Raw genomic sequence first — 14,565 nt, forward strand, 5'->3', positions numbered from 1 at the left:
CCCCCTCAATTAACTGAAAGACAATCCCTGATTTATAAGTTATTAGGATAAAGAATCATGTATCAAGTTGATTATGTGCAGAATCAGTAATCTGAGTAAATTTAAACAAAAAATATTTGTATTAGAAGGCAGATGGGTCTGAGAGATGGCTCGGTGGTTAAGAACACTTGTAGGGAAGGGTAAAATAATAATAATAATAATAATAATAATAATAATAATAATAATAAAAGAGTGCCTGTTGCTCTTGGAGAGGACCCAGATTTGGTTCCCAGAACCCACACGGTAGCTCACAATTGCCTGTAACTCCATTTCCAGGGAATTCAACCCCCCTCTACTGAGCTCCTCAGGCACTACATGGCTGTGGTGCATAGATACACATGCAGGCAAAAACACTCATATACAATAAAATAAATGAATCTAAAAGAAAATTTAAAAAGAAAAGAAGGCTGAGATTGTACTCGAATAATGGAAGGAGAGGACCGACTTCTAAAAGTTGTCCTGTGACCTTCTTCACACGTTCACCATGGCACATGTGCATACATACACACGATAAATAAATAAACACAAAAGGAAAGAAGGCAGCGGCTGTCAGTTATACAAGACAGTGGATGTGTATGTACACGCACTCACTTGTGTATTAGCACACTCGCGGGAACACAACTGGTTTAGCAGTGCTGGTTTCAGATGAAATTGGCCTCAGGTGAATTGAGACACAGTCACTCGAATAGTAAAGTTAAGACAAGCAAAGGGCTAGAAAATCTTGTGTGTGTAACCTCACGCTTAAATAAAAATGGACAGAATTATCAAGACAGTTATAAAGAAAGCAGATGATGTTTTTTTTCTGATAGTGATAGAACAAAAAATGAAATTGCTAAGAATCTAAAATTTTTACAATGCAAAATTCTGAAGCATGGCCAGTACAGATGCCAAGCATGGGTTACAAATTGTATCTTTTTCTTCGCATTAAAAACACTTAGCTTGAACTTGTTGCAGTATCCCTTTTTGTAAAATTGAAAGATGTTTTTATAGCATGTAATTTACACCCCCCCCCCCATCTCATTATGTAGTTCAGGCTGGTCTGGAGTTCACTATGTAGTCCAGGCTGGCCTCAAGCTCACAGTCTTGCTTTCGCCTCCGGAAGCTGGGATGACAGCATGTGTCCCACTGCCATGCTACAGTCCATCCTGACTTAAAGTGTTCAGCTGACTGGTGTTTAGTCCACTCTGGTGTGGTACAACTGTCCCCTCTGTCTGTCTGATTTAACACATTTCCCTCCCCTCTAAACAGCTCCTTTCCCCAGTGGCCTTTACTTCTGCTTTCCTCTCCCGATGCCATCCGCCCTAAGCGGTGATAATCTATCCTCTAGGGATTTGTCTACTGGGGCTTTTTACGTGGATTGACTATTTACGTGGATTGACTCAGACCGTTTGTCCTTGTTGCTCTTGATTGTGTTTATTATTGTACTTGATTTTTAAAACCACATATTTCTCCTTGAAATCTCAGGCTTTGAAATGGACTTTGGTGTTGAATGGCATATGATGATGAATTGTCTTAGCCATGTAAAACGAAAACTGAACCCAGAATGAATGAACACAGGCCCATCAGTGTCTCAGCCTGAGCATTGTTTCTGTCCACCCAAGGCAAGCCGGGAGTTAGGGCAGAGCCTCTGATTCACCGCTTTTTTCAGTTGTCTCTAGATACGAACTTCCTTTGGTAGTTGACCTGTGCTGTTCTTGCTGTTGGCTTTTGTGTGGCAGCACTGGTACCTAAGCCCCTTACTTTACCAGTATAATGGTAGGTTTGCTCGGTAAGCCCTATTCAAATAGAGGTTTAATTGAAAGGTTTTTATAAATTGTTTAACCTAGTAATTTTATACAATTGCTTTGAGCACAAGTAATTTTATAGGCATTTCTGATGAGGTGCCAGAAAAGACCTCTGCTTTACCCACTAATTTGGCAGCGGGATTCAGAAACTTAAAGAATACTGGGGTTGAACTGGATGTGATGGTCCAGGTCTGTAAGAGGCAGGAGGATTAAGAGTTCAAGGTTATCCTCAGCTACACAGAAGTTTGAGATCAGCCTGAGCCACGTGACCCTCGTCTCACTAAAGAAAGAAGAGTGAGGCCTAGAGGAATCCCCCAAGTTAAAAAAGTCCAGTGACTGATTTGTGCTGACACAGCTGTAGCTGTGACCCGTTTCAGCTAGCATTAGAGGGTGGACCTGAGGGCCAGTGCGGACATAGCTTAGTCGGTAGAGTGCTTGTTATGCAAGAATGAGGATTTGAGCTGACTCCCAGAACTTAGGTAAAAAGCCAGGTTTTGTGGCAAATGCTTGTACTCACAGCACAGGGAGCTCTGAAGACAAGTAGATCTCTAGCCAGCCAGCTTAGTCTGCCTAGCAAGCTCCAGGCCCCAACGAGAAACCTTGTCTCAGAAAACAAGGTGGACAGCTTCTAAAGTCTCTGGCCACGTCGTGCACACAAGCATGGGTGTGTGCACCACCGCCCCATCAACAGACAAAAGTGGAAACAAAGAATAGAGACTTGATTCTGCCCTACTGTTAGGCATTTTCTATTACATTTGGATCAGCACACTACCACCTGCTCTAGTGCAGGGCCTGAGATCCAGGGCCTTATGCGTAAGGCAGCTGCTCTATTGACCAGCTACGTCCCCAGCCCCTCAACGACCTTGGAGATAAGGATTCTAACGGTAGAGCAGATGAAGGCAGCGTGGTGAAGGGCAGTGGTTTCTGTTGCTCCAGAATTCACTACAGGACTTGATAAGAGAGATTGTGGGGCCCTTCCCAGGTCTCTGGTTTACGATACCAGCACAGGCCCTAGGAAGTTGCATTTCTACCAAGGAGTTACTCACAGGTAGCCTGCCACCTGCATGTCGGTCACTTCGGGTCTGAGCCCTGCTCTGTGGCTTTCTGAGGACTGTATCTGTTTCCCACATGCCTTCTCCACGCTGTGCATGTTCTTAGCTTTGTTCTTGATCTGATCCCCAATGGAGGCATCCATGTATATAAGCACGCACGCAGTGTCAGATATTCATCATTTTTGATCCTTGCAGGAGACCCAGAACTCTGAATCATTATGAAAATGGAATAAAATTTGAACTATAGTATTCAGAATGTTTGAAACCTTTTGCTCTTTTGTTTTAAGCCCTGACATCCTACTTGTGAGAGGTGAGGATAATAATCACTACACTACAGAAACCTCTCCAACATCCTTCCCGTATAGATACAGGAGTTTTTTAAATTGTCTTTTTGAAACACAGTCTCTTCTGTACTGCCATGGTTGGCTGTGTAGACTAGACTGGCCATGAACTTGGTGCAATCCTCCTGCCTCTGCTTCTTGAGTTCTATGATTACAGGGGTGTGCCACCTCACCTGGCCTACTTGGTATTTTATTGACCTATTTATTTAAAAGCAGCTATTGGCTGTTTTTTGTGTGTTTATATGTTTCGAGACAAGGTTTCTCTGTGTAGCCCTGGCTGTCCTGGAACTCTCGCTATAGACCAGGATGGCCTGGAACTCACAGAGATCTACTTCTGCCTCCTGAGTGCTGGTCTTAAAGGCACACACTACCACTGCCTGGCTGTTTTTTGTTTGTTTTTGTTTTGTTTTTTAGAATCATTTGTTCATTCTCTGAGTGTGCCTATGTGTCATGGGATACCCGTGGGGCCAGAGGACAGCTTTCAGTGGTTAGTTCTCTCCTTCCATCAGTGTGGGTCCAGGGACCAAACTCAGTTTGTCAGCTTTGCTAGGAAATGTTTTTATTCTCTGGGCCATCTTGCCAGCCTGGCTGGTTTTTCCACTATTTTTTTTTATTGTTACTGTTTGTATTTTTATATTTTATCTGTATATTTGCATGCACTGCTCACAGAGACCAGAAGAGGGCACCAAACCCCCTGGAACTGGAGCTGCAGGTGAATGCTCTCAATTGCTGCCTGTCTCTGCAGCTCTTCGTTTCATTTATTTATTTTTTTAGGATTCACTTGTTTTTGATTTTACCTGTATGGGTGTTTTGCCCTTGTGTGTGTTTGTGCACCACATGCATTCCTGGTGCCTGTGGAAGCCAGAAGGTTCTCTGGAACTGGAGTTACATACAGTTGTGAGCAACCTGATGTGGGTGCTAGGGACTGAGCTCGGGTCCTGTGAAAGAGCAGCAATCTCTGTAGCCTCTTGTATTGAGCAGTTTGTAATTAACCTTTTTCCCCCTTCTGCTTTCTTACCCCCGCCCCCTTTCCCCTCCCGAGACAGAGTTTCTTTATGTAGCCCTGCCTGAACTGGAACTCACTCTGTAGCCCAGACTAGCCTCGAATTCAGAGATCCACCTGCCTCCTTAAATGTGTGCGCTATCACCGCCCAGCTTGCTTTCTCCTTTTCCATTCAAATTTTTAGTTAGTGTACAAAATAAATAATGGGCTTAATTATGACATTTTCATAATACACATTGTTGTGTTTTGTTCCTGTTTGCTCCCCACTGCCCCTTCCCACCAGTCTTCCTTCTCTCCCGATCCGCCTTTCTCCTCCCCCACAAATAGCTCCCTGTCTGGTTTTATGTCCCAGGTGTGTGAATACATTGTTTAAATGTAGATTCCTCACCTGACATTAAACAAGCAATGTCTTATCCCCCTACCCCTTCTGCTTTTACCCTCTCATGCCCGCCTCATTCCTGATTCCCACCCTAGTCTAAATGTTTACTGTCGCTTGTTTATTTATTGATACAGTCTCTGCACCCAGAGTAGCCTAGAACTTAACTATGTAGCCCAGGTTGGCCTTGAACTCATGACAATCCTCCTGCCTCAGCCTCCCAAGTGCTGGGATATAAGAGTGAGCCACCATGTCTAACTTTCAAATGTTTTCTTATATAAGCAGTTTAGAAGTAAAAGTTTTGTTTTTTGTCTTTTAGTTTAGTTTTAGTTTAGAAATGAAAAACATTTCTCCCTCAATTTCCTTCCTGCCTCCTCCCTCCCCTCCTTCCTTTTTTGCTTTTGAATAGGATCTTGCTTTGGTATTCTGGCTTGCCTGGAATTTAGCTTGTAGCTCAGGCTCATCTCAGACCCACAGTGGTCTTCCCAGCCTAACCTCCCAAGTGCTGGGATTATAACTATGCACCACTGCACCAGGCTGTTTGTTTTGTGGCAGGCTTTCACCAAGTGGCCCATGCTGGCCTGGAGCATATAATCCTCCTGCCTCAGCCACCAGAGTACTAGGATGATAGGCCCATGCCAATTCATTAAGCTTCCCCTGATTTTTCTTTGGAGATTAATTATAAGCATCAATTTTTAAAATTATACTCTATTTTCACCTCATTTCCTAGAGGTTTTTTTTAACCTCTTGGGAATGAATATATGATTGATGTGGCATGGCACTGGGAATATATGTCTACTCCTTTATAGCCTCTTTCCAGGACTTTGCAATAATGACCTTCTTCATTTCAGATGAGGTGGAAGATCATCCAGCTACAGTATTGTGTTCTCTTGGTTCCGTGCGTGCTCACTGTTCTGGAAGCTGTGCCTATAGATGTAGACAAGACCAAAGTACACAACGTTGAGCCCGTGGAAAGTGCAAAGATAGAGCCCCCAGTAAGTGCGTGGGTGGATGAGAATACCTAAATGTAATCTACAGTGATCGAGTACGAGGGTCGCTGCTAAATGACTCACGTGGTGAAAGTCTGACCAGCTGCGGGACCGTGAATATTGTTAATGTCGACTGTGCATAGAACCCCACATTGAGCACCTGTTTCTGAAGCAGTAGTAAAAAGGGTACCGGGCAGGAACCAGGTGATGTATGTAACACTGATCACTGCTATTTAGTGTAATTGGTATATGAGAAGAATTAATCAGGGCTGGAGAGGTGGCCCAGAGGTTAAGAACACTGGCTGTTCTTCCAGAGGACCTGAGTTCAATTCCCAGCACCCATATGGTGGCTCACAACCATCTGTAATGAGATCTGGCTCCCTCTTCTGGCCTGCAGGGATATATGCAAATGGAACACTGTTTACATAATAAATAAATAAATCTTATATAAAAAAAAGAATTAATCACAGTACATTTTTAACGTAGCAATAATTACCCAAAAAGAGAAATACTGTTATTTTCAAAGGAGGGAGAGATGATCATGGGGAGAAACCATTCATGTTTTCCTCCAGAAATCTATTCACACCATTGTGTTATTGTTTTTCCGTGGTGGGAATGGAACCTGGAGCCTGTATTCTAGGCAAGCACTCTACCCCTTAGCTACATATCCAACCTTAAATCTTCACTTTCTAGATCACACAGAACATTTACACTTATTTTGTAATAAACCGTGATTTTGGTCCCAATTCAAAACTCTTCCTTGACCGTTGAGGCTGTCAGAGAACATTCTGTCTTGGTGCCATTTTGCTAGAAGTTGCATTTCAGGATGCAATTCTTTCTGTTCAGACCAAGGTAAACTTTCTGAGCTATGACAAAAGGCTTGTTTCTGACTCACAGGATACTGGACTTTATTACGATGAATACCTCAAGCAAGTGATTGATGTCCTGGAGACAGATCAACATTTCAGAGAAAAGCTCCAGAAAGCAGACATAGAGGAAATCAGGGTGAGTGGGGTTCAGCAATGGGCATGGCAGAAAAAAAAAAAAATCACACTGAGAAATGGATTGGGTGGCTGGATCTGTGCTGTTATATCGCAGAGGTGTAGAAGACAGACCGTGGCCCATATGGAGCAGTGGGTAAAGGCAGGAAGTCATTCTTCCCAGCAGAGATTATGTCAGAGCTAAAGATGAAGAGGGAGGGGCTGGATGGTGTATGAGCCCAACATACAAGGGCTGTGACGCACGCCATGTATAGGAAGTACTCTGGAGTTAGAAATGGAGGCCATGAGTGGCCAGAAAATGGTGTTGGAGTCATGGGCCACATGGCAGGGAGCTGTGTACAGCAAGTGCAGTGTCTTGGATCATGTTCTGAGGACAGCAGGAAGTTATTCAAAGCTGAAGAGCAGGTTAGGGCCTGATTCTTTGGTCAGTTCCAGAGGTAATGAGCTGTACTTATGTTACTACAACAGGTGCAATCATTTGCCTCCATCCTAAGGATACTGTTATGTATAATGTCCTGGTCATATTGAAACTGTACAGCTGCACAGATTATATGCAACACTATTCCATTACGTGTAAAGGATTTATGCATCGTGGGTTTCAATGTGTGTGCAGGTCCTGGAAAAAATCCTCTCTTCTAGGTGTTAAAGTGAGGAAGGGCTGTTGTAGATTTTAAGTGTTCATCAGTTGAGAAGACATTTGGGTTATTTTTGCTTATTTTGGTTAGTCTGGGTAATGCTGCTGTGAATAGTGATGCTTAAGTTACAGTGTTAATGTGTTTCAGCCTCTCAGTTATAGTCCTGGGGATGGAATTTCTGGGTCACATTCCCACTCTATTTTTAGCTTTTGAAAGAACTACTTTGAAGGAATAGTTTGTTTCTGTCTTCATGGCAAGGTCTCAGGTAATCTGAGCTCACTGTATAGCCAAAACCTTTGGATTTTTGATCCTCCTGCCTGAGATTACAGGTGTGGCCCACCACACCTGGATCTTTTCAATGCAGTGCTGAGTTTCTTGCATGGTAGACAAGCACACTACTAACTGAGATACATTCCTCCACATTTTACGGTTTTTTTTTTTTGTTTTTTTGTTTTGTTTTTTTTTTTTGAGACAGGATTTCATGGAGACTGGGCTAGCCTTGAACTCTTGATCCTCATGCCCTCACCTTTCAAGTGCTGGGATTGTAGGAATGAATGATCATGCCCAGCTGAAATGAGACTTCTGAAAGGGATGCTTTTATAATGCCAAATTACTACTAATTTAAGATAATGCTATTTAAAAATACGTGTTTTAAATGTGTGGGTGTTCTGCTTGTGTGTGTCTGTGCATCATGAGTATGCAGTGTCCACACACGTCAGATAGGGTGTTGGATCTGGAGTTACAGATGGTTGTGGGCTGCCATGGGGATGCTGAGAACCACACCTCGGTCCTCTGAAAGAGCAGCCTGTGCTCTTAACTGCTGAGCCTTCTCTCCAGTTCCTTCAATGCTGTTTTTACTCTGTTATCATAGGTCTAAAATGGAATATACTAGATAAAACTAATTTGTTGATTTTGTTGACAGAATGGGAGGCTGAGCAAAGAGCTGGACTTTGTAAGTCACCATGTGAGGACAAAACTCGATGAACTGAAGAGACAAGAAGTAGGAAGGCTGAGAATGCTTATCAAAGCTAAGCTGGATTCCCTTCAAGGTGGGTTCTAAGCAGATGGGAAGGCACTTCCAGGACTTGTTTGTTGAGACTTGGTTTATGTAAAGGGCCTATAGCATGCTTTTTATATGTGCATAGTATGTATGTATTCATGTATGTGCATGAGTAGTGTGTGCACACTCATGTGCTTGTGTGTAGAGGTCAGAGGTTAATGTAAGGTGTCCTGAGACTGATATTTGCTGTTTTCTCATGCTTCTGCAGATACTGGCATGAATCACCACCTTCTCCTGAAGCAGTTCGAACACCTGAACCACCAGAATCCTGACACATTTGAATCCAGAGATTTGGACATGCTAATCAAAGCGGTGAGGGTATGCCCCCAAAGTGGGGTCTTGATGTTCCCTTGAGGTTCTGTGATTTGACGAAGTGGAAACATAACTTTCATAGGCTCTGGAGACCATGTATCTTCCAAGGAAGGTTGCTTAAGCTTTCTCACTACAGATACTATTACTAACATAGGTGCACATCGCTCATCCATGTCCCCAAATCCGGAATGCTGCAAAAACTGAACCAGGTTTGAACTAGCTAGTCACAATGGTATCTATAGTTTTTATTTAGATGTTATAATAACGAAGTCCTGCCTATGAAGGTTCTATGGAAGAATCAACTTCCTTTGCCAGTTTATGGTGTTTCCTGGTATTTCTTGGCATGAGGCAGTGTGACTCAAGTCTCTCCATCTCCATTTGGCCTTCCTCCTTGGGCCCAAAATTTGGAAAATCTCTTAAAATTTTGTTACTAGTATATTTATTTTATATATAATTGTTACTCTGATATATTATCTTATTGTATTACTATATATATTGTATTACTATATATATTTGTGTGTGGTGTAGGAGTTACACAACTCCAAATTTCATGGATGTTAGGGATTCATGCATGCTGGGAATCCTGATATGAGCTACTACATCTGGCTGCCCCCGGGGGGTTTAGATAAGAGTCTGTGGACTTATTGTATTAGTTATGAGAGGAATTGACAAACTTGATGTTTCGGTTGGGTGGTTATGAAATTTAGTGAAATAGCTGCTGACCACATTTCCTGTCACGTCCACGTTTGACCTAGTTCCTTCTTTTTGAAATCAGTTTATATTTTGCCTGTTTTGAATAGTTCAGTGTTTGTTTGTTTGTTTTGCTCTCCCATTCCACATCTGTTAGAGAGCACAGTGTATTTTTTTTCAGTTGTTTGTTTGTTTATTTATTTATTTATTTATTTTTCCTTTTATTTTATTTTACAATACCACTCAGTTCTACATATCAGCCACGGGTTCCCCTGTTCTCCCCCCTCCCACCCCCTCCCCTTACCCCTAGCTCACCCCCCATTCCCACCTCCTCCAGGGCAAAGCCTCCCCCGAGGACTGAGATCAACCTGGTAGACTCAGTCCAGGGTGGTCCAGTCCCCTCCTCCCAGACTGAGCCAAGCGTCCTTGCATAAGCTCCAGGTTTCAAACAGCCAACTCATGCAATGAACACAGCACTCGGTCCCACTGCCTAGTTGCCTCCCAAACAGATCAAGCCAATCAACTGTCTCACCTATTCAGAGGGCCTGATCCAGCTGGGGGCCCCTCAGCCTTTGGTTCATAGTTCATGTGTTTCCATTCGTTTGGCTAATTTTTTCAATAATTGAGTAAAACCGAAATTTATTATAAAGCACAGTGTATTTTTAAGAGCTGTTTTATTGTTTTTTTTTTTTTTTTTTTTTTTGTTTGTTTGTTTTTTTTTTTTTTTGGTTTTTCGAGACAGGGTTTTTCCGTGTAGTTTTGGTGCCTGTCCTGGATTTCGCTCTGTAGAACAGGCTGGCCTTGAACTCACAGAGATCTACTTGGCTCTGCCTCCTGAGTGCTGGGATTAAAGACATGTGCCACCACTACCCGGCTGAACTGTTTTATTGTTCTAGAGAAATAGTTCTTTGCTCAGTTGCAAGATGCTGCCTCAATGAATGAGGTGGGGCGCAATTAGGGAAGACTCCAAACACGCACTTCCACATACACCTGCACACAAATGCCCATGCACATGTGAGTGCACATGCACACTCTCAGGCGCCCCACACACAGGCATGTGAGAGAAAGAAAAGAGAATGACCGTTTACACTTCTCTGGCAGCTGATTTGAATGGGTTGTGCTCTAGGCAACCGCAGATCTGGAGCAGTATGACCGGACTCGGCATGAAGAGTTTAAGAAGTATGAGATGATGAAGGAACACGAGCGCAGAGAGTATTTAAAAACACTGGATGAGGAAAAGAGAAAAGAAGAAGAATCTAAATTTGAAGAAATGAAGAGGAAGCATGAAAACCACCCCAAAGTCAATCATCCTGTAAGGACTGTGATTTGTGGAAACCGTATCTAGATGAAGCGAATTCCTTGTAGCAGAATTTTATCCTAAGTTTAGCATGTAAATCTTGAGTCTTATTTCTGAAAAGTTCCTCAGACATATTTTTTGAGTCTCTATACATAGATTATATTTTGTTTTGAGCAATTTCTTAAAATTGGTTCACAGGGAAGCAAAGATCAACTAAAAGAGGTTTGGGAAGAGGCTGATGGATTGGACCCTAATGACTTTGACCCCAAGACATTTTTCAAATTACATGGTAACAGATTTGATACAAATATTGATATTTATATCTGCTGTTTGAAAAGTCTGTATTTGATTTACTCGTTATTGATGACTGTGATGGTTTGCTGCTGAGTTCTACCAATAGTCATATTTAGAGTTCTTCCTCCAGATGAAATTATTAATAGTCTTTTAGATGACCTCAACAGAAGGTATTTTAGACCAGAGCCATGGCCTTTTGCTTGCTTTTGCTTTTGAATCACTGTGTGACTCACTCCAAAGCTTTTCGTAAGCTGGAGGTAATTCTGTAGCTCGTTAGGTTAAATCTAACAAGCTTTACATGACAGAAATAAAATTTTGCTAAACTTATCTAATGGTGACACCTGTAATCTCAGCACCTGGAAAACTGAGGCAGGAGGATTGCTGCATGTGGTAGCCTATCCTGGACTACATAGTGAATACCAAATCAGTCAGGGCTACATAGCAAGACCACACTTAAATTTTGTTTTTTTTAACTACTTTTATTCTTATAGATACTGCTCTATCTTTCTGGGAAGAAATAGATAATGTGTACTTTTCTAAAACATGATTATGAACTGTAAATATAGAATTGACCCTGGAGCTGATCGGAGGCTTCGTGAAAAGATGAAGCCCTGCCTGCAGCCTATTGTCACTGTACATCAGCACTACGTTCGCAAACTGTTGTAACTGTAGTTTGAGTATTTGTTTTCTGAAGGATTCAAATCTGCCTTTGCATTTGTAACTATTGAACCTTAGATGTCAACAGTGATGGATTCCTGGATGAACAAGAACTAGAAGCACTATTCACAAAAGAGGTAAACAATGGTTCCGTCCTCAGGCCCATCTGCCTCATTCCCCTCGGGCACCTTGTCTTCTTTCATGTTGGTTTTCACACTTCCTTTTTTTAGTTGGCAAAAGTGTACGACCCCCAAAATGCAGAGGATGATATGATAGAAATGGAGGAAGAAAGGCTTCGCATGAGAGAGCATGTCATGAATGAGGTATGCTTTAAGGCGAGGGTCTGTGTCATCTCTATCATTATTCAAGTTCTTATGCTAATCCTTATAAGATGGAAGAATAAATATACAGCTGGTATTTTTTTAGATTTATTTATTTATTTTAAGATTTATTTATTATGTATATAGTGTCCTGCCTGCAAGCCAGAAGAGGGTACCAGATCCCATTATAGATGGCTGTGAGCCATCATGTGGTTGCTGGGAATTGAACTCAGGACCCCTGGAAGAGAGTCAGTGCCCTTAACCTCTGAGCCATCCCTCTAGCCCTAGACTTATTTATTTTTATGTGTGTGAGTGTTTGCCTGTATGTACATATGTGCACATGTGTGTGCCTGGTACCCAAGAAGGCCGGAAGAAGATGCTTGATCTCTTGAAATTAGAGTTACAGACAGTTGTGAGAGGCCATGTGGGTGCTGGGAACTGAACCTGGGTCCTCTGCAAGAGCAGCCAGTGCTTTTCACTGCAGAGCCATCTCCCCAACTCCCATGATAGGTACTTAATTGGATTTTGTATTTGTAACCAGAATACTATACTATTTTTTTTTTTTTTCCGAGACAGGGTTTCTCTGTGTAGCTTTGCGCCTTTCCTGGAACTTACTTGGTAGCCCAGGCTGGCCTCAAACTCACAGAGATCCACCTGCCTCTGCCTCCCGAGTGCTGGGATTAAAGGCATTCACCACCACCACCCGGTTAGATTTCTTTAACAAAATTATCTGTAACCCCTTTAAAATATTTTACAAGATTATGATACTACTGTATGTCAGCAATAAACATTTTAGGGCAGTAAAAAAGCAATGAGGTTTTATAGTTAACATTTTTAAAACCTACATAAGCTTTTATGGGTTGAAAAGCCCTAGTCAGAAACCCAATATGCTCCAAAATTCAACACTTTCTGATCACTGGCAAAGGTTCAAGGTGTAGGGAAGCCTATACCATGTATTTTTATGTTCGTGCACCAAATCACTCATAAAATTGTATAAAGTTGCCTTTAGGCTATATGTATAAGTTGTATATATGAACCATAAATCAATTTTTTTTTGGATCCCAAACCCAAGAAACCTCATTATGTATGTACAAATATCTCAAAAAAATTTTTTTAATCTAAAATTTAAAATCACTTCTGGTCCCACACATTTTGGATAAGGGGTACTCAGCCCACACTAATATTTCCAAGTTCCGTTATTTTAGTAACTATGACAACAAATATCTACATCTTCTTTACCTTCCATAAGCTCCAAGGGTACGAGAAGGTGGGTTGGCTCAGCCAAGCTTGGGCCTACTGTGGTCTGCCTCTTTGATGTCCTTCATTCCCAGGCTGCAGGAGCGTTCTCTCACTGGATGATATAAGGGACATAGAAACTCAAGACCCCTTCATGCAGTAATGTGTAAGACTTGTGCCCAGCCATACCAAGCCCCATGTCTGCTCACATGCCACTGACTGAAGCAGGTCCACAGTGAGGAGAGGATGGGTACCTCTCACAGGCTGTTTCAGCAACACATGCTGAGTTGGAGGCAGGGATGTAGACCCTTGTTATAGGACAGAGCTGTAATTACAATAAAAACATAAACCATCACAGGCACCTAAAATTTTAATTTCTGTCTTTTAGAGCAGCTGATTATTTTATTGCTTTTACTTGTTCAGTGAGTTTGTCTTTCTCCCCTGACTTGGGTTTCCAGGAACAGAGTGACACGTGTTGCTAAGTAAAGACAGATGTGAGTAGAAGGGCAGTTGCCTCAGCAGTGTTTGTTATAGTGTGTGACCCTGCTGCATCCCATCCATGCGGCAGGCATGGTGTGGGAGGTTGAGAGCTATAATCTGCAGGTAGAGAGAATGAGACTCTGGGCTTGGCTTGAGCTTTTGAAACCTCAAAGCCCACCCCCAGTGACAAACTTCCTCCAACAAGGCCACACCTCCTAATCCTTCTCAAATAGTGCTACTCCCTGATGACTCAGCTTTCAAATATATGAGCCTAAGGGAGGACATTCTTATTCGAACTGGCACACATACCTCTATTCTCAGCACTTGATAGGCAGAGACAGAAGAACCACTGGAAGTTCAGGCCAAACTGATTTTCATAGTTAGGTCCATATTTACTGAGACCACATCTCGGAAAGTGTGCCTGTGAACAGCAAGAAATTGAGCCTCTTAACCTTACCTGCTTGTTCTTGGCCATGGCAGCTGCTCTGGAGTAGCAATTGTTCTTGTCTAAGTACTTGGGTCTAGCTGGATTAAGTTTATTGTGGTGAAGGCATTGACCATAACAATATAACCAGCCAGATTACTGACTCAGTGTGTTGGTCTTGAGCATATCAGGTAGATGGATGCCTTGCATTTTCAAGTTTTAACTCTATAGAAGAGTGTTTCTTGATTCCATAAAATGGAGTGCATGTCTTCATTTCCCCTCTTGTTTCTGCATATATGTTAACTTTATCCTAATTGGTGAATGTTTACAAGGAGGCATCTCTTGGCATATTTGTACCTAAAAAAATAAGACTTCTTTATGTTGCTTTTATATTTTCCTTTAATCAGATTGATAGCAACAAAGACCGATTGGTGACTCTGGAAGAATTCTTGAGAGCCACAGAGAAGAAGGAGTTCTTGGAGCCAGACAGCTGGGAGGTAAGAGGAGAGCTTCAGAGAGCTCGTGGTTCTAGAGGCCTGCACCACTGTGTCCCGCCCTTCGCTGTCATTTCTCAT

The 14,565-nt window shown here is 42.2% G+C and overlaps 1 protein-coding gene across 2 annotated transcripts in view; it reads left to right on the forward strand.

Moving 5' to 3' along the window:
- Nucleotides 1–14,565, forward strand: part of Nucb2 (nucleobindin 2) — a 33,652-nt gene that overhangs the window by 14,879 nt on the left and 4,208 nt on the right. For both annotated transcript variants that reach the window (XM_006992971.4, XM_042282333.2), the window contains 9 exons: nucleotides 5,447–5,590; nucleotides 6,482–6,589; nucleotides 8,143–8,269; nucleotides 8,489–8,592; nucleotides 10,409–10,594; nucleotides 10,778–10,868; nucleotides 11,609–11,667; nucleotides 11,761–11,853; nucleotides 14,398–14,487. In XM_006992971.4, the coding sequence (XP_006993033.1) occupies nucleotides 5,447–5,590; nucleotides 6,482–6,589; nucleotides 8,143–8,269; nucleotides 8,489–8,592; nucleotides 10,409–10,594; nucleotides 10,778–10,868; nucleotides 11,609–11,667; nucleotides 11,761–11,853; nucleotides 14,398–14,487 (1,002 nt within the window). The remainder of the gene's footprint in view (nucleotides 1–5,446; nucleotides 5,591–6,481; nucleotides 6,590–8,142; nucleotides 8,270–8,488; nucleotides 8,593–10,408; nucleotides 10,595–10,777; nucleotides 10,869–11,608; nucleotides 11,668–11,760; nucleotides 11,854–14,397; nucleotides 14,488–14,565) is intronic.

The sequence above is a fragment of the Peromyscus maniculatus genome, chromosome 1, assembly GCF_049852395.1.
Source record: "Peromyscus maniculatus bairdii isolate BWxNUB_F1_BW_parent chromosome 1, HU_Pman_BW_mat_3.1, whole genome shotgun sequence".
Lineage (NCBI taxonomy): Eukaryota > Metazoa > Chordata > Mammalia > Rodentia > Cricetidae > Peromyscus > Peromyscus maniculatus.